The sequence below is a fragment of the Myodes glareolus genome, chromosome 1 (assembly GCF_982192425.1).
Source record: "Myodes glareolus chromosome 1, mMyoGla1.1, whole genome shotgun sequence".
Classification (NCBI taxonomy): domain Eukaryota; kingdom Metazoa; phylum Chordata; class Mammalia; order Rodentia; family Cricetidae; genus Myodes; species Myodes glareolus.
Window position 1 is genome coordinate 57,280,392 of NC_142026.1, and position 26,509 is coordinate 57,306,900.

The following is a 26,509-nucleotide window of genomic DNA, read 5'->3' on the forward strand; positions in this document are numbered from 1 at the left end:
CTCTTAAGATATTTTAAAAGTTATTATTTTGAGATGGAATCTTCTCTAAGGTCCTGGTCTTATGTAGCCAGACTGGCTTTGAACTGGCTGTATAGCTGAGAATGGCCATGAACACCATCCTCCTCCACCTCCCAAGTGCTAGGATTACAGGTGTCCCCCACCCCACCTGGCACATTTAGTTACTCATGCTGGCCCACTCAGATATAACCATGGTGCAAGAATCTTCCAGAAAGAGCTCAAGCCCTATCTGGGTCATGTCAGCTACTTTTAGGGGTTACCAGATGTTTTCTGCTGTCCCAGAAACTCCAGAGCCTTAGACTATTCTAGAAATCCTAGGTGTCAGGTACGGACAACCCAAGCCCCTTAGGGTCGAGCAGGACCACGGAAAGATTCCTGGATCCAGAGCCACAGCACCCTTGGAGCCTGACCCTGCGGGACACTGAGGTTCCCTGCTACAGCCAACAATTCACCCGAGCCTCTCTGAGTTCTCTGTCTCCCACTTCTGACCCCGACCGCTGCTGCTGACTGTGCGCCGTATCTCTACTGCAGGTGCATGGACATCCTGGAGCTGTCGGAGCGCCTGGACCTCCAACGCTTCCATTCGCACACGCTCGCTCTCTACCGCTCAGTGTGCGCCCTAGGTAACAACCGGGTGGCCCACGCTCTGTGCAGCCACGTGGACCAGGCCCAGCTACTGCACGCTCTGGAGGACGCACACTTGCCAGGTCCTCTGCGGGCAGGCTACTACGACCTCCTCATCAGCATCCACCTCGAAAGCGCCTGCCGCAGCCGTCGCTCCATGCTCTCCGAGTACATCGTGCCTCTCACGCCGGAGACGCGAGCCATCACGCTCTTCCCACCCGGACGAAGTGCAGAAGACGGGCCTCGCCGCCATGGCCTGCCTGGCGTGGGCATCACGACCTCGCTGAGACCTCCGCACCATTTCTCGCCCCCATGTTTTGTGGCCGCCTTGCCAGCTTCTGGCACCACAGAAGCTCCGGCCCGCCTCAGCCCGGCCATTCCTCTGGAGGCTCTGCGAGACAAGGCACTGAGAATGTTGGGTGAAGCCGTGCGAGATGGAGGACAGCATGCTCGTGATCCCGTCGGCGGCTCTGTGGAGTTCCAGTTTGTGCCAGTGCTCAAGCTTGTGTCTACCCTCCTGGTAATGGCTCCTCCCGGTTTCCCTCCCCCATTCCTCCACATTCGAAGTTGTGCACCCGTCTATGTATCAGTCTCCCGCCTGTTTGTACATTCTACTGCCTTTCAGTTCCCTCATCACCTACCTATCTATCGCTCATCTTTCCTTTGATCCAGTCACCTAGCTTCTGTTTATATTCTCGGTATCTCCTTTCCTCATTTCCTCATCCAATCAATCATTCATTCATTCATCCATCAATTTTCCATTCTCTCACTTATATACACCCTTATCTTCCTACCCACAAGTACCTCCAATTCTGTTTTTCTGTCCACCAACATATCCATCCATCCATCCATCCATCCATCTATCACTTTTCAACGTATCAGTCACCTCTCTTAGTGTTCATTCACACATGAGCCCATGTTGCTCTATTCACATGCCAATTTCCTTATAGATATATATATTCCTTCCATATAGGCAATAGTCGCCTTCCTTTTATCTATGCATCCATTTATGTACCCAGCCACAAATCCATCCATTTCTCTGCCTTCCACTTACCTTTTCATACATGCATGTGCCCATCCATTGTATGTACATCCATCCAGTTATCCATACCCGTGGATCCACTGCCCGTCCTTCGAGGCACCTTTATTTTATGCTTTGCTTTGTTCATATACTCATATTGCCATTCAACCATATACATACTCATCCATAGGTCAATTTGTCCATCCATCCCATTCTCCACTCCCATGTCAGTTTGCTCTATGTATTTATCCGTCTATCTTAGTTCCTGTTCTAGTGCTGTAGAGACACCATGACCAAGGCAACCCTTAGAAAAGAAAGCATTTTAATCAGAGGCTTGCTTCCACTTTCAGACGGTTAGCCTGTTATCATCATGGCTGAAGGCAGACAGGCATGGTGCTGGAGCAGGAACATCCTGATCCACAGGCAACAGGCGAAGAGGCACTGGGCCTGGTGTGGTCTTTGAAACCTCAAAACCCACCCCTATAAACACCAACTCCAGCAAGGCCACACCTCCCCCAGCAAGGCCCCACCTCCTAGTCCTTCCCAAACAGTTTGTCCCCAGGAGACTGAACATGCAAATACATAAGCTACGGGGGACAATCCCATTCAAATGACCACACAGTCTAACCACCTGCCTTCCTATACAGCATGTGTTTATTTCACCCGTCTGTCATCTCTTCCTCCATTTCCTTCCTCTCTGTCATTCACTCAGCTCCCCTTCCGATCTCTGTAACTCAACCTATCGATTCATCCAGCCAGCCAGTTAGTCCTCTAGCCTCTTGCCATTGGTTCCTCTGCCTCCCTTCATCTCTCTTTTGTTGCTTCCTAACTTCCCTTCCATACTTCAGTCTATTAACATCTTCACTGGATCAGGTGAGCGCTGGTGTTTGCTGCGACCTGTGTAGACCTTTATCAGGTGTAGAGCATGTCTTGTCTCAGAGTCACCAGTGTCCAGGCATAAGAGAAAGGACACCTACCCATGAAGGGAGTGCTGCTGATGTCTGATGATGTGGTCTGGGCCGTGTGGGTGAGGCATAGATGTGGATTGGGGGAGGGTTAAAGAGTTTTTTCCTTAACATCTATATATATATATATATACACACACACACCTGTGTATCTTGATCATGTCTAGCTCTGATCCCACCATACTGGGGTGGGGGGGGTCTTAAAGTGACAGCAAGGTGGGGATGGCATTCTGCCTGCAGAAGGAGCCATATCAACCAGTGCAGGCGTGGTCCTGGTGTGTGGAGGAGAAGGAGGTCTGTAAAGTGGGGCTAGGGTAAAACCAGGAGGTTCCTCAGGCCCCGGAAGGAACTCAGACCTTGCCCTGCAGGTGATGGGTGTCTTTAGTGACGAGGATGTGAAGCAGATCCTGAAGATGATTGAGCCTGAAGTATTCACTGAGGAGGAAGAGGAGGAGGAGGAAGAGGAGGAGGAAGAGGAAGATGAGGAGGAGGAGAAAGAGGAGGATGAGGAGGAAGAGGCACACGAGAAGGAAGATGAGGAGAAAGAAGAGGAGGAGGCAGCAGAAGAAGAGAAAGAAGAGCTGGAGGAGGGGCTGCTTCAGATGAAGCTGCCGGAGTCTGTGAAGTTACAGGTGGGCTGGGTTTTCCCGTCTTTCAGCCTTCATCCATCTGGGCTCAAAGATGCTCATTCTGGTGGAGCCTGGGTCTGGACTGTGCCCAGTGGCAGTGAGGAGCTATGGTAGTGGAGAAGGCAGTGGTGCTGGGCTCCAAGAAGCCCAGTCTGGTGGAGCCTGGGTCTGGACCGTGCCTGGTGGCAATGGGGAGCTATGGAAACGCAGAAGGCAGTGGGGGTGGTTCTGTCTCTCTGATTCCCGTGTAAGAGGAAACGTGAGGACCCCAGCAGGTGATGGATGGTGTTTGAACCTGGGCAGGGCCCTGAGAGGGAGGAGAAAACACTGAAAGCTTCAAGGCAGTCCTGGTGGTCTCACCACCATGTTTCCTGCTGCATGGTTGTCCCCCCACCCACAGATGTGTCACCTCCTGGAGTATTTCTGTGATCAAGAGCTGCAGCACCGTGTGGAGTCCTTGGCGGCCTTTGCAGAGTGCTATGTGGATAGGCTCCAGGGCAACCAGCGGGGTCGCTATGGCCTCCTCATGAAAGCCTTCACCATGAGTGCCGCTGAGACCGCAAGACGCACCCGAGAATTCCGCTCTCCGCCCCAGGAGCAGGTCCTCTGACCCATAAGTCTGCTGGCCTTACTGCCTAAACCCCGACCTCAAATTCCCCCAGTCCCAGCTGACTGATGCTGATCACCTTCAAAACTGGTGCTCGACCCTTGAACTTACGTGCTGACCTCTGGCTCTCCTGAGCTAGCCACTGAGTCACCTGAGACTGATCGTGCCCCTTGCCTAACTAACATCCACCTCTAGTCTCTCAGATATTCTTCACTAGCTCGCATTTGGGCTCATAACCTTACAGAGAGACTTACAGTTGGATCTATGACCCTTGACCCTGCTCTGAGGTCGAAGGCCTTTATTCTAGCATTTAATCTTTCTCTAGATCAACATGCTATTGCAATTCAAAAATGGTGCGGATGAGGAAGATTGTCCTCTCCCTGAAGAAATCCGACAGGATCTGATTAACTTTCACCAAGACCTGCTGGCACACTGTGGTAAGCCGAGAAGTTCAGAGAGCTCTGCCCCCAAACTTTCTTTTGCAATCTCTCCTGAAGTTTCAGTAAGATTTACTGATCTTAAACAGTCACGTAGGGGGCTGGAGAGATGGCTCCGTGGTTAAGTGCACCGGCTATTCTAGAGGACCAAGATTTGATTCCCAGCACACACACACACACACACACACACACACACACACACACACACACACACAGCTCAAAATCTGTAAATCCAGAGTCAGAGTATTCAATGACTTCTGACCATTCAGGCACCAGGCACACACACACGGTGTGCAGACTTACATTCAGGCAAAGTATTCATACATGTAAAATAAAAATAAGTAAATCTTTCAGTCAGGAGTAGCAGCACCTACCTTTAATCCCAGCAGAAGCAGTGGATCTCAGAGTTCAAGACCAGCCTGCTCTATGTAGTGAGTTTTAGGATAGCCAGAGCTACACGGTGAGATGCTGTCTTGGTGAAAAACAAAACCAAAAGAAACATATTGGCGCGATAAAATGATTGAGTAAGTGGATGACTGAATGCATATATGGCTGAACAGACAGATAATCAGCGGGAAGGTGTGACTAAATGAGGGTTCGGGAGGATGGGCATATGAGTAGCTGGCTGTAAGCAAGTGATGCTGGACAGAAGGATGGACAATGGCCATCAGGATGTCCCAGCAGGTAAAAATCCTTGCTCCTAAGCTTGGCAACCTCAGTTCAGTCCCCAGGACCCACATTGTCAAAGAAGAGAACCAGCTCCTGTGAGTGTCCTCTGGTCTCCACACGTGTGTCTTGGTATGCACACACACACACACACACACACACACACACACAGATAAATAAATAAGAATTTTTAAGAAAATGGATGAAAAATAACTGGGAGGCTGAAGCTGGCTGTATAGTTAGCTGATTCAGTGCAGGAGAGCTGGCTCAGGAGGCTACTGACTGTCTTCTCTCGTTTCTGATGGGAAATCATCAATAATCTTATGGAGGGTCCCTTGCTCAGGATAAGTCACTTTTTTTCTGCCTGACTTTCAAGATTCTGTCTTTGCTTTGCAATGGCTTGAGTTGTTGCAGTGTCTAGATATGGAGCTCTCTGAGTTGCTCTTATTTGGAATTTCATTTCCTTGGAAATGTAAATTAGTATTTTCTCAAAGTCAAGATTGGAAAGTCTTGAGCGATTATTTCTTCAGTTTGTTTCTGCTTCTTTCTCTCTCTTCTCTCTGTCTGGGAATCTCATTACGAATATATTCTGTTTCATGGTGTCCCACAGTTTCTCAGGATTTCTTGTTTTTTTTTCATTCTGTCTTCTAGATTAGCAAACCTCTACAACCTATTTAAATATATTTACGTGTGTGTATGCATACCTGTGCATATATGGGTGTGTGACTGCAGATGCACGTGGCATCTGGGCAGAAGTTAGAGGACAACTTGCAGGAGTTGGCGCCTACCTTGCTTTTTCTTTGGTTTTTCTAGACAGGGTTTCTCTAGCTCTGGAGCCTGTCCTGGAACTCACTTTGTAGATCAGGCTGGTCTCGAACTCACAGAGATCCACTTGCCTCTGCCTCCCGAGTGCTGGGATTAAAGATGCGTGCTACCAACGCCCAGCTCCTGCCTTATTTTCAAGGCAAGTTCTCTTGTGTTTCTGCTCCGTGCTGCAGGTGGAAGTGTCCGGCTGGTTCTCCACATAGCGGTGCTGCCGTTATAGATGTGTACCATGATATCCAACTTCACAAGGATGGTGGGGATTGAACCCAGCTCAGGGCTTATGAAGTGGGAGTTTTTACCCACTGAGCCACTCGCTCCCTTGCCCTCTGAACCCCCTTTCAACGTCACAGTTTCTTTCTCTTACCACTCAAATCTGTACCTCTCTAAGTGATTTGTTAAAAATTCCTTTCTAGCCTGGCGGTAGTGGCACACGCCTTTAATCCCAGCACTTGGGAGGCAGAGGCAGGCGGATCTCTGTGCATTTGAGGCCAGACTGAACTACAGAGCTAGTTCCAGGACAGCCAGGGATGTTACACAGAGAAACCCTGTCTCAAAAAAGAAAAAAAGAAAAAATCCTTTCTAAATTAAAATATATCTTAACGGAAAATGTATGGTTACTTTTTTTTTTTTAAGTTCTCATGTACGACAGCCTGACCTTGACCTTCAAATCGACATGTAGCCAATGATGACTTAAAGTTTTGATCTTCTTGCTTCCACTTCCTGGGTGCTAAGAAGACTGGTGTGTGCCACAAACCCAGCTCTATACTTACCTATGGGGTTCTTTTTATAATATCTACCTCTTTATTAACAGTCTCTACTCAGCCCAATGTGCGTGTGGCACACGCCTTTAATCCTGGCCCTTAGGAGACAAAGGCAGGTCAACCTCTGCTAATTTGAGACTAGCCTCATCTACAGAGTGAGTTCTAGGATAGTGAGACCCTGTCTCCATACACATACACTAATTATTAATAATAATTGTAATGATAATAGTGGTAATAAATTCTCTGATGGATGTTCCACTGACAGCATGCTTTCTTTAAATTCTTTTGACACTCTCTTCATTCTTTTCTTTCTCTTTTGTCCTTTGAACATACTTGGGTGACTTGATTAAAGGGCAGATATTTCTGGGAATGGTGGCATGCATTGGTGCTCAGGAGCCCGAAGCAGGTTGATCACTTACAAGTTTGAGGCTAGCCTAGGTTCCATAGGGAGTTCAGGGCCAGTCTAGTCTACATGATTCTGTCTCAAAACTACAACGATTACTTTCCAAGTTAATGAAAATAAACGAGCCAGGCCGGTCAGCACATATCTGTCATCCCAGCACCCGGGAGGTGGAAGCAGAAAGAACAGGAATTCTAGGTCAGCCTAGACTTTGTGAGACTGCCTCAAAAGAGCAAACAAGCCCAACAAACAAACGACAAGTTCCTCACAGGCTGACTGAGCGGGCAAACGCATGGACACAAGAGGAGGAGCCTGAAGAACTAAGGGCGACGTATGCATGGGTGAGAGAGGGGAATGTGTGAACGAATGGCCCGATGGATAAGCAAGTAATAGAGGGGCATCTCATACCTTCTGGCCTCCAGGAATCCAGCTGGAGGGAGAGGAGGAGGAGCCGGAGGAAGAGACCACGCTGGGTAGCCGCCTGATGAGCCTGTTGGAGAAAGTACGGCTGGTGAAGAAGAAAGAGGAGAAACCCGAGGAAGAGCCGGAAGCTGAGGAGCAAAAGCCTCGTGAGGACTGGGGACAAGGGCAGGGGCAGGGTGGGGCGGGCAACACAAGGAGGGACAGGGTGAGGCAGGCAATGCAAAGCTTGGGGAGACTGTCTCTGAAGTATGTGTGTGTGTGTGTGCGTGTGTGTGTGTGTGTAAGAGAGGGGGGGGGGAAGAAATGGAAAATGGAAACGAGAGAGCAAGAGTTGGGGAAGAAGAGGGTACTGGAGATGTGGCCCCAGTGTCCAGGCTGTGGCTGACTGTGTGGTGGTGTCACCTGCCAGAGTAATGGTGCATATCACCTGAGATGGTGACAGCTCCAGCACCGTGATGGCTCCTGTTTCCTTGTGGTCCTTCTTTCCATTTTCTCTCATAGTAAAATGATTACCATTTACTTAGGAATTAGAAACGCATGGTCCGTGTTCGGTGTCGCAGCGCAAACTGTTTATTAGCCACACCCTAGACTGGCACTGGTAGAAGTCTGAGCCTACTTTTTTTTTTTCTTTTGAGAGAAGGTGTCATTATGTAGACTTAGATCTTACTTTGTAAACTAGGCTGGCCTCAAACTCATGGAGATCCTCCTGCCTCTGCCTGCTGAGTGCTTGGATTAGAGATATGAGCTGCAACAGCCTGTCTATTTTTATTATTTATTTGTTTGGTGTGCGTGTGTGTGCGTGTGTGTGCTTATGTGTACGAGTACAGGTGACTGCAGAGTCCAGAGGAAGGAGGGACGGTAGGAGAGAGGTGGGAGGGAAGGAGGAAGAGAGGGAGAAAGAGATTGATTCTTGGAACAGCAGAAAACGTATCTGGATCCATGTGTTTGTGGCAAGTGGAAGACAAGGCAGTTAGTGACAGAGAAAGGCTTCCCTCTCTTCTGGTTCAAAGCCACAGCCTAGTGTCCCAACCTTTTCTCAGAGTCTTTGCAGGAGCTGGTGTCCCACACGGTGGTGCGTTGGGCCCAGGAAGACTTCATCCAGAGCCCTGAGCTGGTTCGTGCCATGTTCAGCCTCCTGCACCGACAATACGATGGACTCGGCGAGCTGCTGCGCGCCTTGCCCAGGGCCTACACGATCTCGCCGTCCTCGGTGGAGGACACTATGAGCCTGCTGGAGTGCCTGGGCCAGATCCGCTCGCTGCTCATTGTGCAGATGGGTCCCCAGGAGGAAAACCTCATGATCCAGAGCATTGGGTGAGTGCCCCTGCCCCCTGCTGGCAAGAGCTTTGCCGTCCTTCCCACCCTTCCTTGTCCCTTTGTTCTGACAGGTTAACTCTTCCCTCAGCAGCTCCTGGCCACTGTGGGACTCTTGGCACCTTTGCTGTTTCTGAGCTTAGAGTCTTCTCCTGTAACAAAGGGAATGGCAGTACCCTGCACAGAGTGACCATGGGGCTTCGGGGACTTGTGCTTACAGTAATAACAAGATAACAAGTTTGGGGTGGCATTCAGGAAGCTGAGGCAGGAAGATCTTGAGTTCCAGGCAATCTTGGGCTACACAAGCCTGGGATCTATAGTGAGACCCTGTTTTGCAATAATAATAAATAATAATAATTAGACTGGTGAGATGGTCTCCCAGAGTGGATATGAGGATGGGTGAAGAGCTAGGTGGTGGCTCATATATATCACCTCACATTTGGGAGGCAGGAGGAGGATGACTGTGAATTCTAGGCCATCCTGGGCTACATAGTTTAGGCCAACCTGAGGTACCAGAGTGAGACATTGTCTCAAAACCTGACTAAAACAAACCAAACCAAAAAGGATGGATGAATTTGGATCTGCAAAAGGCACGTAGAGAGCGCCGACTGTTATCACCATGGTGACCGTGGCTCTCCCTGGATGTGCTCCCCCCACCCCCAGGCTGTGCTAACCCACCCACTCTGTCTGTTCACAGGAACATCATGAATAACAAAGTCTTCTACCAACACCCAAACCTGATGAGAGCGCTGGGCATGCACGAAACCGTCATGGAGGTCATGGTGAACGTCCTTGGGGGTGGCGAGTCGAAGGTGAGGGGCCTGGATGGGGGCAGGAGCTCAGGGAGGGGACACAGAGTGTGGACACTCACCACTGGCCCTCCCTCCTACCCCCTGCAGGAGATCCGCTTCCCCAAGATGGTGACCAGCTGCTGCCGGTTCCTCTGCTACTTCTGCCGGATCAGCCGGCAGAACCAGCGCTCCATGTTTGACCACCTGAGCTACCTGCTGGAGAACAGTGGGATTGGCCTGGGTGAGAAACCCAGAGCCCATACAGTTGTTCTCAGCTACATAGCAAGTTTGAGGCCAGCCTGGGTTACATGAGACTCTGTCTCACCTCCCCCCCACCCCCCAAAAAAAGCAATTAGGATGCTGACACAGACAACGTTGACTGACCCACAGCTCACACAACAGCCAGGGACTAAAGCTCAGTCTCAGACTCCATCAGCCTAGAGTGAAAAGCACAGACCAGCTTAGCCCATTGCAGAAAGGGGGCGGTGAGGAAGGGCTTCCCAGAGGAGGTGGTGCCCTCAAGACTGGGGAGGGGCTGGAGAGATGTCTCAATGGTTAAAAGCACTTATCACTCTATCAGGAGGACCAGAGTTCAGATACCAGCACCATTTTATGTGACTCACAACCACCTGTACCTCCAGCCCTAAAGGATCTGGCGCCCCCTTCTGGCCTCTGTGTCTACCTGTACACACACACACACACACACACACACCACGGGATGTGCATAAATCTTTGAAAAAGAGTGGGGAAGCCAGTGATATATCTCCTAAATCCAATCTGTTCACTCTTTGTCCCCACAGGCATGCAGGGTTCCACGCCCCTGGATGTGGCAGCTGCGTCTGTCATTGACAACAACGAGCTGGCCTTGGCATTGCAAGAGCAAGACCTGGAAAAGGTGTGGGCACATGCTGTCTCTGATCACCCGGTTCAGACTGACGTTAGACATCCCAGGGCCCAGTTCAAAGGGAACTAACATGGAAGGAGCCACCAGCAGCCGCTGACTAAAGCGGCTGGGAGCAGGTCTATGGGCTACGCGCCTCCTCTGGGTGGTCTTGGTGGTCTGGCCAAGTGGGGCTCCAGGAGGCTTTGGGTTCAGCAACTAAAGTTCCACTCCCTAACTGAGTGACCCGGAAAAGGAACAGCGTCGTCTGACCTCTGTCATTTAGTCTGCTTGGTGACTACGTAATCATGATTTTGTGGAACACTAATGAGTTCATCCTTAAAAGCTTTTATAAGTCAGATAGAATCCCAGCACTCAGAGGTAGAGGCAGGTAGACCTCTGTGAGTTTGAGGCCAGCCTGGTCCACAGAGTGAGTTCCAGGCTGGCAGGGCTTCATAGAGAGACCTTGTTTTAGGGAAAGGGGCTGGGGAGATTGGTTAGAGAAAGCCCCATTGAGAGAGTGAAATTTTAATAAAGCTCAGAACGATCTAGGCAGCCAGATAGACCGCAGGGGCAGGGGCAATGCAGGGTCCCTGGAGCAGCCTAGAGCCCTGGCTGGGATAAAGACCGTGGAGGTGGAGCGGTGAAAGGTGATGTCATGGAGGTCACATGGAGTCCTCCATGAGGCTGCAGCAAGGATGCTGCATCTTATCACAAGTGATGGGCATGGAAGAATAACCTGACTCATGTTTATGGGGAGGGCTTGGGGGTGAAGGATGCTCAGGAAGGGACAGCACGGATGGAGATGAGGCAGATAAACCTAGGGTTAGCTTGCTGAGGACCTGGAGGTAGAAGCCTGAACCGTAGGGAGGAGAGTAGCCTTGGGCTGAGCTCCCTTCTGCATTGCAGGTTGTATCATACCTGGCAGGCTGCGGCTTACAAAGCTGCTCCATGCTCCTGGCCAAAGGCTACCCTGACATTGGATGGAATCCCTGTGGGGGTGAACGCTACCTGGACTTCCTGCGCTTTGCCGTCTTTGTCAATGGTGAGGCGAGGTGGGAAGTGTGGGGTCACTGGCTAAAGTCTCGCTCTAATGACATCCATACCCTGAGCTTAAGGCCTCCCCGAGGGGATCCCGTTAAGTGTGTCTGAGGGCCAACGGGGACCTGATGTTACCCTTGGGTGTTCTGGGGTTCCGTGGGGGGGTCCCCTCAAGAGCCCTCTTGACCTTTCTGGGTGCCAGGCGAGAGTGTGGAAGAGAACGCTAATGTGGTGGTGCGGCTGTTGATCCGAAAACCCGAGTGCTTTGGACCTGCCCTGAGGGGCGAGGGTGGCTCAGGGCTGCTGGCTGCCATAGAGGAGGCCATCCGCATCTCCGAGGACCCTGCGCGGGATGGACCGGGTGTCCGCAGGGACCGGCGACGTGAGCAGTGAGTCCCTGTCTCCTTCGCAGTATGGTAGCCACCACCACCATGTCCCTGGACCCCTCCCACCACCACCTTCTCCCCTACAGCTTTGGTGAGGAGCCTCCGGAAGAAAACCGGGTGCACCTGGGACATGCCATCATGTCCTTCTATGCCGCCTTGATCGACCTGCTGGGACGCTGTGCACCTGAGATGCATGTGAGCCCTGGGAGGTCAGGTGGGCTGGGAAAGGCTCGGGTGTGAGTGGCCAGCCTTCAACCTCAGCCTTCAGGCAGCGGGCAACATTCAAAGAGCTCACTGTGGGTGTGGTCCCAGATTAGGTGATGCTGGGCACACACACTCAAGACCATGACACCCTCAAGCCCCGATCCCATAGAGCCCAGTGGAGGCAATGGAGTGAAGACTCAGAGGACTCGGGGAGGGGTGGAGAAGGTGCATACAGATGGCCATCAATGAGACTTGAGCTGGAAATGGTGCCACGCTGGTACCTGTCACACCCGTCTATGGTCACAGCACTGTAAAGGCATGAGTACCGGGAGCTTGAGGCCACACGGCATGACATGACAAGACCCTGTCTCAACACTGCTGTGTGTGGTGGCACAGGCCAGTCGTCCAGGACTGGGAAGGTAAAATCTAGAGAGTCAGAAGTTCAGGGTCATCTTTGGCTACACAGTAACTTGGAGGCTAGCCTGGGCTACGTGAGACCTTGCCTCAAAAACCAAACCAGGGGCCACTAGCTCAGTGTGTAAAGGTGCCTGCCACCAAGTCCAATGACCTGATTTCAATCACCAGGATTTGTGTGGTAGAAGGAGAATACCAACTCCCATTCGTTGTGTTCTGACCCCCCACAAGCATACCATAGCATATGCACCCCCTAATAAAATACCAAAATAAACAGCCAGGGATGGGGGTGCACGCCTTTAGTCCCAACACTCAAGAGATAGAGGCAGGTGGATCTGAGTTACAGCCCAGCCTGACCTACTTAGCAAGTTCCAGGGCAGCCAGGGCTATCTAACAGAGAGATCCTGTCTCAAAACAAAACATTGTTTCCCTCCATAAAAAGGAACAATGGCCAAGAAAATGGCATCACCAGGGCTCTCTGGACAGCCAAGTTAACTGGAACAATGAGCTTCAGGTTCAGTGAGACCCAGTCTCGAAAAACAAGGGAAGAACAATAAGGAAAGAAAGACACCTGGCATCAACTTTGATCTTCACTCGGAGGTATAGGAGCAAGCCCACATACTTGCATACACATGCACATACATGTGAATGCACATACATGTGTACACACATGTGCCTCCACATGTTCATGTGCACACGTATACATACAATACATACACACAAAGGGAGGCTTGCTTTACCGTCAGCGTGTCAGGAATGGTTGGAACAGAACAGTTCCCAAGTGGGTCAGATCTGTCTGATATTTTGCCTATTCTGTCCACCATCTCCAGCTGATCCAAGCCGGAAAGGGTGAGGCCCTGAGGATCCGAGCCATCCTTCGATCCCTTGTGCCCTTGGACGACCTTGTGGGCATCATCAGCCTTCCACTGCAGATCCCCACCCTGGGCAAAGGTAGATGGGACCAGAGATGTCAAGGGAGTGATGCTGGGAGGGAGCAAGTGAGAGAGAAACACATGCTAACAACACCCCACCCTCCTTGCCCGTAGATGGGGCACTGGTTCAGCCAAAGATGTCTGCATCCTTCGTGCCTGACCACAAGGCATCCATGGTGCTTTTCCTGGACCGAGTGTATGGAATCGAGAACCAGGACTTCTTGCTGCATGTGCTGGATGTGGGGTTCCTTCCTGACATGAGGGCAGCCGCCTCACTGGACACGGTGAGCAGCCCCACCTAGCTAGTCACCCACACAGGACGGGTGAGGGACAGCATCAACGGAACTGGAATGGTGTACATTTCCCGGTCTCACCTCCACCTTTGTGATAGAAAACAAAACCCATGAAAAACAGTTTTGCTGCAGAGTGGGTAGGAGTTCCCATTGCCTTCAGTTATGAGGAAGCATTGGCTGGGTGTAGTGACACAGTTTTAATCTAGTACCAGAGCGATGGAGGCCAGAGGACAGTGAGTTTCCTGGGCCTCAGTCAAATTCTGCCTTAAAAAACCAAAGTGGAGTTGGGCCTGGTGATGCACGCCTTTAATCCCAGCACTCAGGAGGCAGAGGTAGGTCAACCTGGTCTGCGTAGCAAGTTCTGGACGAAGCTAGTTGTAGGCCAGCTAGGACTACATAATGAGACCCTGTCTCAAAACAACAAAACAAAGCAAAACAAAACAAAACAAAAACTCAAAGCAACAACAAAAGGCTGGGCAATCCCAGCCTGTAATCCCAGCTCTTGGGAAGTAGAGACAGGATGACCAGCAGTTCCAGGCTAACCTTGGGCTACATGAAGTCCTGTAGAAGGTCGACATTACAGAACAGTTAAATCAGAACAGCTAAATCCGAGTCGTGAGTTTTGGTAATCAGTTCCTGGTGTGTGTGTGTGTGTGTGTGTGTGTGTGTGTGTGTGTGAGAGAGAGAGAGAGAGAGAGAGAGAGAGAGAGAGAGAGAGATTTATTACTTATTGCCCAAGTAATAAGGATGTGGGTAGATCTGGAGGAGTGTGAGTTAGGAGAATGACTGATTAGAAATTTGGGTACCAAGGCAACACCAGGGGTGTTCTGCGGGCCTGATGACCTCACCCTGTATCCCAGGCTACTTTCAGCACCACGGAGATGGCGCTGGCGCTGAACCGCTACCTGTGCCTGGCTGTGCTGCCGCTCATCACCAAGTGCGCGCCCCTCTTTGCGGGCACCGAGCACCGCGCCATCATGGTGGACTCCATGCTGCACACAGTGTACCGCCTATCGCGTGGCCGCTCTCTCACCAAGGCACAGCGTGATGTCATCGAGGACTGCCTTATGGCACTCTGCAGGTTAGGCGGAGTCCGGGTGGGTGCGGCGTGGGCGGGGCCGTGAGGCGGAGCCTCGTATGAGCTCTCTGCCCCCCTCTGGGCGTGTCCTCCTCAGGTACATCCGCCCGTCCATGCTGCAGCACTTGCTTCGACGCCTGGTGTTCGACGTACCCATCCTCAACGAATTCGCCAAGATGCCACTCAAGGTGAGGGCGGTCCTCAGTGGAACCCTGTTATTTTCTCACCCGCACTCTGACTCTGCCTCTGGACCAGTGGGCTCGTCCTATTAGCCACGCCCACCACAGCTAACTCTCGGACAGCAAACCCAGAGGAAACCAATTAGCATCCTCATTTGCCGACTAGGATTCCCACAACATTCGCTGTGCGTCATTGGCACTGCTAACATTCCCTAATTACCGCTTAATTTGCCTAACTAAATAAGCCAGCCCCCGCCTCAATTAACATATATCTTCATGGGTGCACTATTTTCCCGAATTAGCATTTTATTCACATGCCCAGACCACCAGCCTTCCAGTATTTAAATGATTGCGTTTATTTGAATAAACAGTACCATAGCTATTCTGAATATTTGCATACTGTCTCTCCTACTTTGTCATTTGCATGCTAGTTTGCATGAGGAGCTGCCCCCCCCAACTTACTGTCTTGCATAAGATGCCTAAATTAGCCCCAACTCCAAGCTGCATATTGGGTAGTGGAGGCCTTTTTGATTGCCATATATTTGCATGGGGCACTGCCTATGTTTCTATTTGACATACTAATTTGCATAAGCACAGATCATCCCATTAGTGTGCACACAACTCTACCAGGAGACTCTTAGCTTGCCTATTTCTGTGAAAACAACAGACAAACGCAGCCGTCGTTTAATGCCCATCATGGCTCTCATTGAGAACACTAACGCTACATAATAAGCTATCCAGGCCCATTCTCTAACGAGCATATCATCCTCCCCTTATTAGCATCTCATTTGCAAGCGCTGACACCCTCTGCCTCCTGGGGCCTTCACCGCCTGCCATCTGCTTATGCCTCCCTTTGTGTGTCTCCTGCTCGCAGCTCCTTACCAACCACTACGAGCGCTGCTGGAAGTACTACTGCCTCCCCACAGGCTGGGCCAACTTCGGGGTCACCTCTGAGGAAGAGCTGCACCTCACACGCAAGCTCTTCTGGGGCATCTTTGACTCTCTGGCGCATAAGGTCTGGGCACCCATGGGGTCTCAAAGGAGCCTGTGTGGAGGGTTTTGGGGTTCAAGCTCGAAGATCTGGAATGAAATCCCTGTTTGATGTGGTGGCATACACGTGCAATTCCAGTGGTCGGGAGAAGCAGGAGGACTAGGAATTCAAAGTCGCTCAGGTTATATAGCAAGTTTAAGGACAACCTGGGTTCCATGAGATCTTGTCTAAAACAAACAAACAAACAAAACAGGACAAAGTGAGGCCTGGGCTGTAGGGAGAGTGACTAGCAGATTTGTGGGTTCAGAGAGAAGAGAGTGGGTTGGGGCTGTAGTATTAGCGGGAAGTGAAGCCTGCATGATCCTCCCCTTCGTCCCTGGCACCCTCAGAAATACGACCAGGAGCTCTACCGAATAGCCATGCCTTGTCTGTGTGCCATTGCGGGGGCACTGCCTCCTGACTACGTAGATGCCTCCTATTCGTCCAAGACGGAGAAAAAAGCCACAGTGGATGCTGAAGGCAACTTTGATCCCCGGCCTGTGGAGACTCTCAAGTGAGACCTGGGGACAGACAGTGTGGGGTTAGGTTGGTCAAGGAAGGTTCCAGAAGGAGACGAAAGCCCCACCCCACTGTCTGTGGTCCCATCTCTACTTACAGTGTCATTATCCCAGAGAAACTGGACTCCTTCATTAACAAGTTTGCAGAGTACACCCACGAGAAATGGGCCTTCGACAAGGTAAACCCTGGGGTCCTCCCCCTCTGCCTTCCTTCTTTTCCCAAGCCTCATGTCTTCTCTGAGACCCCAGGTTGTCTTGGCCTGCAGCCATCCCTAGGACCCTCACTGTTATCCGCGAGCCCTCAGCCCCTGCAGGGCGCCCCCACCTCTCACCCTGCCTCCACCTCTAGATCCAGAACAACTGGTCCTATGGGGAGAACGCTGATGAAGAGCTGAAGACCCACCCCATGCTGAGACCCTACAAGACCTTTTCAGAGAAGGTGACCAAACCTTAGGGCCTGAGGTCAGAGGTCAGGATGGAACTCCAAAATCTAGGGGTCTGGGGAAGAGTGAGACACTCATAGTTAGGTCTCTGTTCATGGATTGCCTTCCCTCAAGACTGGCTGCTTCCCCTGAAGGACCCCAGCACCCTCATGTCCCTTTTCTTAGAAGAAGTCCTTGGTAGCGAGACCTCTCTGAGGATTTTGGAAAATGGGTATCAGGACTGTGTTTGAGACACTTGTTTACAGAGAAGATTAGAGTCCAGGGTTCGAATCCTGACTGCTCTACTTCCTACTTCCTAGCCCTTGGTGGGGGCTTCCCCTTGAACCTGTAGAGACCAGGGAAACCGAACCAGGCTTTCCTTCTGGTCCTAGTCTCCCAACTCTGCTTCCTCTGTCTGCTCTAGGACAAAGAGATTTACCGCTGGCCCATCAAGGAGTCCTTGAAGGCCATGATTGCCTGGGAGTGGACTGTAGAGAAGGCCAGGGAAGGTGAGGAGGAAAAGACAGAGAAGAAGAAAACAAGGAAGATATCCCAGACTGCCCAGGTGAGCCTGCTAGCAGGCAGTGAAGGTCTGAGCAAAGGGAGGGGCCGAGAGGGGGGGGGCTCATGAAAAGGTGTGGCTGGATGGCTGGGGTTGCAATGAGGCCTGGAAGGGTGGAGGTAGAGTAAGAAGGGGCACCAAACAGAGAGCCACGGGTCTGAGGAACTGAAGTGCGGAGGAGGGTGTCTTAGCGACAGAGCCTAAAAGGACTGGCTCAGGGGAAGCTTCTGGAGGCAGGGTCAGAGCTAATGGGGCTTCCTACTAATCCATCCAGGAGCCTCTCCCTCTTGCCTTTTCAGACATATGACCCTCGAGAAGGCTACAACCCTCAGCCCCCAGACCTCAGCGGGGTTACATTGTCCCGGGAGCTGCAGGTAAGTTCACCGACTTTCTACTTGGGAAGGACAGGGGCCGCCTACATATGACCCTTGACTCGCTGCGTCCCCCTTCCAGGCCATGGCCGAACAACTGGCAGAAAATTATCACAACACATGGGGGCGAAAGAAGAAGCAAGAGCTGGAGGCCAAAGGTGAGCACACCCATTCCTCCGCACCTCTGGCCCCTTCTCCCTTCTCTTCAGTCCCCCATTCGTAAGTCCTGCGGTCACGGGGCCTGGGTTCGAGTCCGGGCTTCCTGGTGTTAGTCTGCTCCACCGCCCGATGTTGGCATTGTTAGCACCTTTTCAGTTGTGTAGGTACGCAACCGCAAGAACCGCAGTGAGAGTAACATGCCTTCCCCAACCCCTGACTTCTAATCTTTGCCCTCCCCAGGGGGTGGGTCCCATCCCTTGCTAGTTCCCTACGACACGCTCACGGCCAAGGAGAAGGCACGGGACCGAGAGAAGGCCCAGGAGTTGCTGAAGTTTCTGCAGATGAATGGCTATGCTGTCACCAGGCACGTGAGCCGGGAACCTGGGCAGACACCGCTGCAGGCCGGCTGGAAGGAAGGAGATTGGGGGCGGGGCTTGGGAATGGAGGCGGGGCCGTAAGGAAGCCAAGGGGTGGAGCTGAGAACAATAGGGCTACAAAGGAGGCCCTCCTAGAGGGGCGGAGCCTGGAGAGTGACGTCAGGACGAAAGAACCGCTAAAGAGAGTGGCCTCTGGGTGGAGACTGGGCTAAGAGGGTGAGGTCAAGGGGACAGATAGCACGCGTGGGGAAGCAAAACAACTTGAGCTGAGGAGGCCGGCGGGAGGAAGGACCTGGAGGAAAGACAGCCTTCACAGGCTGACCACCAGGGTTTATGTCTGAGCTGACCCCTCTCTCTCCATGCAGAGGCCTTAAAGACATGGAATTGGACACGTCTTCCATTGAGAAGCGATTTGCCTTTGGCTTCCTGCAGCAACTGTTGCGCTGGATGGACATTTCCCAGGAGTTCATCGCCCATCTGGGTAGGAAGAATTCCCTCCCCACTTAACCATGTCATCCCTAAAGATTCACCTAGGGCACCAGGAAGATTCACCTAGGGCACCAGGCCACCAATTTCTCCCAACAAGTGCTTACTGAGCATCAGTTATGGACCAGACTCTGCTTTGGACGTGATGGGGATGGATTGATTAGCAGGGAACAAGACAAAGACTTTCTTCATCTGCATCCCTGTTCTGGAGTCAGACAGAATGACACTTAACTAAACTGTGTGTTTCAGGACAACTCTAGTGTTATGGAAGAGGATGTTGAGAACTGTGAGGGGGGTACTGTGGAGCCAGGTGTCATTTAAATAGGGTATTCAAGGAAGACATGGAGGACACTGGCATCTATGCCAAGATGCCAAGGGGACAGTGCTAGGGCATGGGGTGAGGTGAGCTGGGCTTGGCGGGCAGACAAGAGCTTGTCCTTCGGACAAAGATGGAGCCACAGGACGGCTCTGAGTAGGGACCTCACCCAGGTGGTCAGAGGCCCTCTGGCTTGACTGTGGCCAGAGCAGGTATGAAAGAAAGCAGGAGAGAACTTATCAGCTATCATTTCCTGACTCTGTCCCCAGTGTCCCTTCCTCTGCTTAAACCTACAACGACCCCTTCTTGCCCTTCCCACAGAGGCTGTGGTCAGCAGTGGACGAGTGGAGAAGTCTCCACATGAACAGGAGATTAAATTCTTCGCCAAGGTGAGAAGTGGACCAGAAACTGGAGGAACTGTGTTCTGGAAGAGTCCCTGTGCCCCTCACCCAGCCCACCCACTCCATTTCTTTTCCCATCTAGATTCTGCTCCCTTTGATCAACCAATACTTCACCAACCACTGCCTCTACTTCCTGTCCACACCGGCCAAAGTGCTAGGCAGTGGTGGCCATGCCTCCAACAAGGAGAAGGAAATGATCACCAGGTGAGCTGCCTGTGACCTCTGACCTTACCCAAACCTTTCATTCCTGACCTTGACTCTTATGGGCTCTAGTGAGTGTTTCTGCCTTGGGATATTCTAGAGTGACCAACTGTCCAAATTTCCCTGGGCCTAAAGGGGTTTCCCAAGACTTAGGTGACACAAACTGATTGCTATGGCAGAGGCAGCCTTGCCTCCATCACCTCTACTGCCCAGTTATTGCTGTGACTTTTCTTTCCTTGCAGTGCTGAGGATTGAACTTTACGTAGGCTAAGTAAGCAGTCTACCAATGAGCACACCCCAGCCCCTCACTGGGGGATCCTAGGCAGGGGCTCTACCACTGAGCCACACCCCAGCCCCTCACTGGGGGATTCTAGGCCATCACTCTCTCAGAATGAGCCACTCCTGCAGTCTTTGCCTGTGACTTCCAAGCTTGGTCGTATCTCTTTGTCCTTGGCTCTGCCTGCCCTCCCACCTGTGTTCTGTCCCCTCCCTATCCTTTTGGCTCCTGTCTCCTCTGGTCATGTCACCACCATCTTTCATCTAGTTGGTCTCCTCACTTCCTCTTCCCTTGTCCTTCTGCCCCTTTCTCTTTCTTCAGCCTCTTCTGTAAGCTTGCTGCTCTTGTTCGCCACCGAGTCTCCCTCTTTGGTAAGTAGCCCTGCCTCTGAGCCTTTCAGCTAGGTCTCCCTCGCTTCCTCTGTCGCCAAGTCCACCTGGAAGAAAGAACTCCAGCTTCAGCCTCCTTCTTATGTTTATTGTTTTCTCTGAACCTGGACTGGGTCATCCTGGAGGTGGGGTAGTTAATCATACAGGCCACTGTCCCACAGAGGGACAGCCCTGAGAGGTCAGAGCTAGAAGGAAGATGGAGGAAGGATAGGAGGGCAGTCAGGGTCAGGGGTGGGAAGGACACCCAGGAAACTGTGGAACCTAGGTGGGGTAGCTATGAGGTAGCATGAACCTAGCCAGGAAGTGAAGTCAAAGAGGAGGGGGTTGTGATGGATATGAGGACGTGTTGGCTTGGGGCCCCTCCTTCATCCTGGTCTGTGTTCCATTCCCAGGGACGGATGCCCCAGCTGTGGTCAACTGTCTTCACATATTGGCACGTTCTCTGGATGCCAGGTATGACTTGGGGGCACCCATACACACTTGAATCATGTCCCCAAACCCAGTTCTCCTGTACTCTCTGAAACCCAACCTAGGTGACATGGTGAGACTTTGTCTCAAGAAGAAAGAAGAGGAATGGGAGGAGGGAAAAGGGGGGGGTAGGGGAGGGAGGCCTCTGCTTCTGCCTCTGCAGCTCTGCACACCCCTCCTAGAACGGTGATGAAGTCAGGCCCCGAGATTGTGAAGGCTGGACTCCGCTCCTTCTTCGAGAGTGCCTCCGAGGACATTGAGAAGATGGTGGAGAACCTGCGGCTAGGCAAGGTGTCCCAGGCGCGCACCCAGGTGAAGGGCGTGGGCCAGAACCTCACCTACACCACGGTGGCCCTGCTGCCCGTCCTCACCACCCTCTTCCAGCACATCGCCCAGCACCAGTTCGGAGACGATGTCATCCGTAAGGACCCCTGAGACCGAGGGCAAGGGGCATGGGTGGGGCATCAGCTTGACCAATGCTGCCTGGCCTGAGGCATGCGGTGGAGTCGTTAGGTGTTAGAGCATATGCTTTCTTCTGTAAGCCAAAGCACACAGTCCGTAAAGTGTGCAGGGCAGAAGGCATTCGCTAAGATGCGAGTTCAAAAGCCACAGCGGTGGTGCACACCTGTAAACAATCTCAACACTTCAGACACTGAAGCAGGGGGATGATTGCAAGTTTGAGGCCAGCCTGAGCTATATATAGTGAGTTCTAGGCCAGCCTGAGCTAAAGCAAAAGGAAAACAAGGGTTGAAGATATGTAACTCAATAGCAGATTACTGGGCTGGTACTGAGTGGTGAAGAGCTGGGAACAAGACTCAGTGATAGCTCTGCTAAATTGCACAATGAAAGGATAAAAATATGGCTCAGTGGTAGAGCCCCTGCCTAGGATCCCCCAGTGAGGGGCTGGGGTGTGACTCAGCCATAGATCTCTTGCCTAGTATGCACAGAGTGCTGGGTTCCATCCCCAGCACGGCACATACACTTGCACCAGAGACCCAATGACCCTTAATCACTGTAACTCAAAGAAGCTAGAATTTTCTTTTTCTTGAATGTAGCAGTCCCCAAAGTAGATCATAAAGTCCTAAGAGCAGAAGTTCAAGTTACCGCCATCTCATTGCTCTGCTTTCTCTAAAGCACTGCCTTTCCCTCATGGTGCACTATGCCTCACCATGGCGCCCTCCCGGGCAGAGGAAGAGGCAGCAGGGAGTTGCTGCAGCCCTATGATGAACGGTCTAGAAGGGTCCCTTAGTCAGGGTCTCTCACTGTGATGGCCTAGCTGAAAGAAACAATTCAGATGGAGTACGGATCTGTTGGACTCACAGTCTCAGAAGTTTCAGTAATTGGTCACTTGGCTCCCTTCATTTGGGTGGCATCATGGTGGCAGGAACACGTAGCAAGCTGCTGACCTCATGGGAACTGGGGAGAGGCACTGAGAGAAAGAAGCAGAGGAAAGGCATACCCTCCAAACGACCTGTCCGCAAGGATCTGCTTCCTTCAATGTGGCCCCACCTTCCATGGTCTCTGTCTAGTTATGAATCCAATAGCATGACTTGGTGGTGAGATCGGAGCCCTTATGACCCAATCAGATCTCAAAAGTTTCATATCTGCACTTGCATTGCCTTGGTCCTGCGACCTGTGAGCCTTTGTGGGAAGCACTTTACGTCCAAACCAGAGCAGGTGCTACTGCTTCTGGGGGTGGGAAGTGTGTGTGTGTGTGTGAGGTCTGTAGGGATTGTAGGGCACTAGAGGCTGTAGGCTATAGTGTAGCTATGCCTGAACTCCCTTGTTATTTGAAATTAGAATCTTTTCCAGTCTGGGGTGGGTTTTTAAAAACATTTATTTCTTTATTGTGTATATATGTGTGGTATATGCTTGCCAATATTGTGGAGGCTTCAGGGCAATCTGAGGGAGTTGGTTCTCTTCCTCTACCACATAGGTTCTGGGATGAAACTCAGGTTGTCAGGCTTGGTAGAAGATACATTTGATTGCTGAGCCATCCTGCTGGCCCTCAGTTTTGTTTTTGTTGTTTGTTTGTTTGTGGGGGTTTTGTGTGTGTGTGGTTGCCAGTTTGGTTTTATTTTGGTTTTTCAAGACAGGGTTTTACTGTGTAGCTCTGGCTGTCCTGGAACTTGCTCTGTAGACCAGGCTGGCTTCGAACTCACAAAGATCCTCCTGTCTCTGCTTCCCAAGTCCTGGGATTAAAGGCCTGTATCACCATGCCCAGCCCAGGCCGTCAACCTTGATCCTCCCACCTCTACCTCCCAAATGCTGAGATTACAGGCATGCACCATGGCACTCAGCTGTCCTTAAGTTTTAAAAATTCATACTCTCAAAAGTTGGGGCGATGACCCAGTTGGAAAAGCATGAGGACCTGGGTTTGGATCCTTTTATCCTCGTAGAAACCACGTGCAGTGGCATGTACCTGCAGCCTCAGTGCTGGGAGGAAAGGCAAGGGCATCCCTGAGGCTCGCTGGCCAGCTACACCAGCGGAATATGTGAGCTCCAGGGTCAGTGAGAGGCCTTTCTTCACAAACTGAGGCTGTGATCGCAATACTTGGGAGGCAGAGGCAGGTGGATCTCTGTGAGTTCAAGACCAGCCTGACCTATGTAGTGAGTTCCAAGTCAGTCAGGGCTACATAGTGAGTTTCAATCCAGCTAAAGTTACATAGTGAGATCCTGTCTTTTAAAAATTAAATTATGGGCTGGAGAGGTGGCTTAGGGGTTAAGAGCACTGACTGCTCCTCCAGAGGTCCTGAATTCAATTCCCAACAACCACATGGTGGCTCACAACTATCTATAGTGAGATCTGGTGCCCTCTTTTGTCATAAAGGTGTACATGCAGATAGAGCACTCATACATTAAATAAATAAATCTTAAAATATAAAAAGATAACTTTGAATAAATATTTTTTAAAAATTAAGTTATAAGGAAAGAAATTGAGCACTTGACCGCTTTTGACCTCTGACCTCCATGTGCACATACCAGAACACATACAAACCTGCACACACAGGAGAAATACAGATGCTGTGAAGTCACTCCATTGTATTCGGCTTTCTCTCTGTTGTCTTTTCTCAATTTTGACCTCCCCTGACCTTCTTTTGTCTCACACATTTGTACAGTCAGTGTTGTTCTTACCTTGGCCCTCTGGGAGGTGGGATCACACCAATGTCACACGCTCCTGTGTGTGCTTTGTTCTGGAGGAAGTACTGACATGTTCATCTAAGAGGCCAAGGAAAAACAGGCAACTACCCTTTAGTAAGCACCTCCTGTGTCCTCCTTCCTTCCTTCCTCCCTCCCTCCCTCCCTCCTCTCTCTCTCTCTCTCTCTCTCTCTCTCTCTCTCTCTTTCTTTCATTTCCCCCAAGACAGAGTTTCTCTGTGTAGCCCTGGCTGTTCTGGAACTCACTCTGTAGACCAGGCTGGCGTTGAACCCACAGAGATCCACCTGCCTCTACCTCCCGAGTTCTGAGATTAAAGGTGTGCATCACCACTGCCTAGCTTGTGTCCTCTTTTCTAAGTGCTTTTTAAGAATTAATCCAGGGCTGAAGAGATGGCTCAGAGGTTAAGAACACTGGCTGCTCTTCCAGAGGTCCTGAGTTCAGTTCCTAGTAACTACATGGTGACTCACGACTATCTGTAATGAGATCTGGTGCCTTATTCTGTCATGCATACATGTAGACAGAGCACTGTATGCATAGTAAATAGATAGATAGATATTAATCCATTTGAGAACTGGGTGTAGTTTAGTAGCAGACACTTGCCTAGAGTGTGTGAGGTTCCAAGTTCCATTCCCAAGACCACAAATTAAAAAAAAATAAATAAACTCATTTGATCCTCAAACTATCCAGTGTGGAAGGTACTATAATGATCCCACTTCACAGATGGGAACCTGAGGCTAAAAGAGAATTGGTCTTGGCTAAATCACAAAGCATAAATGGCGGGAGGAAGGGCTCTACGGCTTCATCTCTTACCCACCGGCCATGTAGTGACAGAGAAGGTGGTAAGGAGTGGGCTGCCATGGTGGGCACAGCCCAGACCCTCCCTCTCCCTCGCTTCTCCTCAGTGGATGACGTACAAGTGTCTTGCTACCGAACGCTGTGCAGTATTTACTCTCTGGGCACCACCAGGAACCCCTACGTGGAAAAGTAAGAAAATTGGGACATACTGTGGGGGCGTAGATGGACATTTTGAGGCGATGGGGGAAGAGAGGGGAGCTGTGAAGAGAGGGGAGATGTGAGGGGATGCAAAGCCGGACGTGTTAAAATCTTGGTCCTGCCACTGTACCAGAGTAGCTGAAGTTCACGCCAGTACCCACAAGAGGGCGCGTAGTAGAAAGGCCCGCCGTAGAAACAGAGGCTGTGGGATCTGGGAGAGGGTGGAAATCAGACAGACACTTGCTATGCATGCTTGAGTGCCTTCTCTCTGGGGAATAAGTTTGACCTTGTAGGAGGTGTGCAGAAACGGGATGGCAGTATTCTGGGGACATTTCAGTTTGCATACAAACCTTTGCAAGGCACACAGCGAAGGGTGCACACAAGAGCTGCGCCCGAGAGGACCAGGAGAGGCGCTTCTGTGCAGGATGGGGCTCCTCTCAGGACTCCGCGGAGGAACGCATGGAAGCTAACTTCAACCCTTCTTCTAGGCTGCAGCCAGCCCTCGGGGAATGCCTGGCCCGCCTGGCCGCAGCCATGCCAGTGGCATTTCTGGAGCCTCAGCTGAATGAATACAACGCCTGCTCCGTTTACACCACCAAGTCTCCTCGAGAGCGAGCCAGTGAGTTGTGTGGGCCCGGGCAGCTTTCAGGGTCACACGAGAGCCGCTGAGAATTCTCCTGGGTATTGCACGCCCTGGCCGTGCTCTAAGGGACCATCCCAAGACACTGCATTGGGAGAATTATGGGGTCAGGTGAAACTTGGAGCTGTGAGGTTCATTATGGAGTTGGTACTACGAAGCTTGGGGACAGGGGTACTTCCCAGCGTCCTTAAGGCTTGAGTGAGAGGGTTTTTCATTCAGTGTCTGTGGAGTGCCACTTAGGGACAAGATTCAGAAGTGACTAGACAAGCCGCAAGCAAACGTCCTGTCTTCACAGCCCCGGAGTTAGAGCCAGGTGTGGGTCTCAGAAAATATCCTTTGTTCATGCTGTGCTCCCCAAATCCAGCCAGCTGTGGTGGCACGAGCTTGTATCCCTAGCCCCTGGAAGGGACGGTGCAGGAGGGTCAGAAGTTCAAGGTCATCTTCACTCCTTAGTGAAAATTGAGGCCAGCATTTCCCTCACTCCACCCCCAAATATCCATTTCCAGCCCGTGGAAGGGAACAGCAAGTGATGGACAAAATTGGAGTATAGAGTTCAGAAACAGGGAACTGGCTCAAGCTGGCTGTGACAGCACAAGCCCCTCCTCTCTGCAGGCTGAGGTGGGAGATGCTGAGTTTCAGGCCAGCTTGGGCTACTTCACTGTATTTTTTCTCAGAAAGGCGGGGGGCATCAGGATAGGAAAGTGCTTTTAGGGTTCAAGGTCTGCCTGAGACCACGTCTGGATAAAACAATTGGGATTCTTACTTCATAAGTTCAGTGAGGAAGTACCGTGTCATTTCAGGAATGGTGGCACGTGCCCTTACTTGCAGCACTCAGGAGGCAGAGGCAGGTG

The 26,509-nt window shown here is 51.3% G+C and overlaps 1 protein-coding gene across 1 annotated transcript in view; it reads left to right on the top strand.

Annotated features, from left to right (window-relative positions):
• The window catches only part of Ryr1 (ryanodine receptor 1), a 121,311-nt gene that overhangs the window by 42,615 nt on the left and 52,187 nt on the right, over window positions 1–26,509 (top strand). Inside the window, exons 34-65 of the mRNA XM_087907114.1 lie at window positions 550–1,162; window positions 2,997–3,260; window positions 3,658–3,858; window positions 4,190–4,301; window positions 7,376–7,522; window positions 8,417–8,690; window positions 9,388–9,502; window positions 9,590–9,722; window positions 10,282–10,376; window positions 11,271–11,406; window positions 11,605–11,791; window positions 11,875–11,983; window positions 13,237–13,357; window positions 13,453–13,622; window positions 14,492–14,712; window positions 14,807–14,897; window positions 15,763–15,903; window positions 16,269–16,432; window positions 16,537–16,615; window positions 16,786–16,875; window positions 17,283–17,423; window positions 17,720–17,794; window positions 17,874–17,949; window positions 18,191–18,314; window positions 18,693–18,808; window positions 19,451–19,518; window positions 19,613–19,734; window positions 20,330–20,379; window positions 20,790–20,850; window positions 21,048–21,286; window positions 24,928–25,009; window positions 25,507–25,637. Of these exons, the coding sequence (XP_087763240.1) occupies window positions 550–1,162; window positions 2,997–3,260; window positions 3,658–3,858; window positions 4,190–4,301; window positions 7,376–7,522; window positions 8,417–8,690; window positions 9,388–9,502; window positions 9,590–9,722; window positions 10,282–10,376; window positions 11,271–11,406; window positions 11,605–11,791; window positions 11,875–11,983; window positions 13,237–13,357; window positions 13,453–13,622; window positions 14,492–14,712; window positions 14,807–14,897; window positions 15,763–15,903; window positions 16,269–16,432; window positions 16,537–16,615; window positions 16,786–16,875; window positions 17,283–17,423; window positions 17,720–17,794; window positions 17,874–17,949; window positions 18,191–18,314; window positions 18,693–18,808; window positions 19,451–19,518; window positions 19,613–19,734; window positions 20,330–20,379; window positions 20,790–20,850; window positions 21,048–21,286; window positions 24,928–25,009; window positions 25,507–25,637 (4,748 nt within the window). The remainder of the gene's footprint in view (window positions 1–549; window positions 1,163–2,996; window positions 3,261–3,657; window positions 3,859–4,189; window positions 4,302–7,375; window positions 7,523–8,416; window positions 8,691–9,387; window positions 9,503–9,589; window positions 9,723–10,281; window positions 10,377–11,270; window positions 11,407–11,604; window positions 11,792–11,874; window positions 11,984–13,236; window positions 13,358–13,452; window positions 13,623–14,491; window positions 14,713–14,806; window positions 14,898–15,762; window positions 15,904–16,268; window positions 16,433–16,536; window positions 16,616–16,785; window positions 16,876–17,282; window positions 17,424–17,719; window positions 17,795–17,873; window positions 17,950–18,190; window positions 18,315–18,692; window positions 18,809–19,450; window positions 19,519–19,612; window positions 19,735–20,329; window positions 20,380–20,789; window positions 20,851–21,047; window positions 21,287–24,927; window positions 25,010–25,506; window positions 25,638–26,509) is intronic.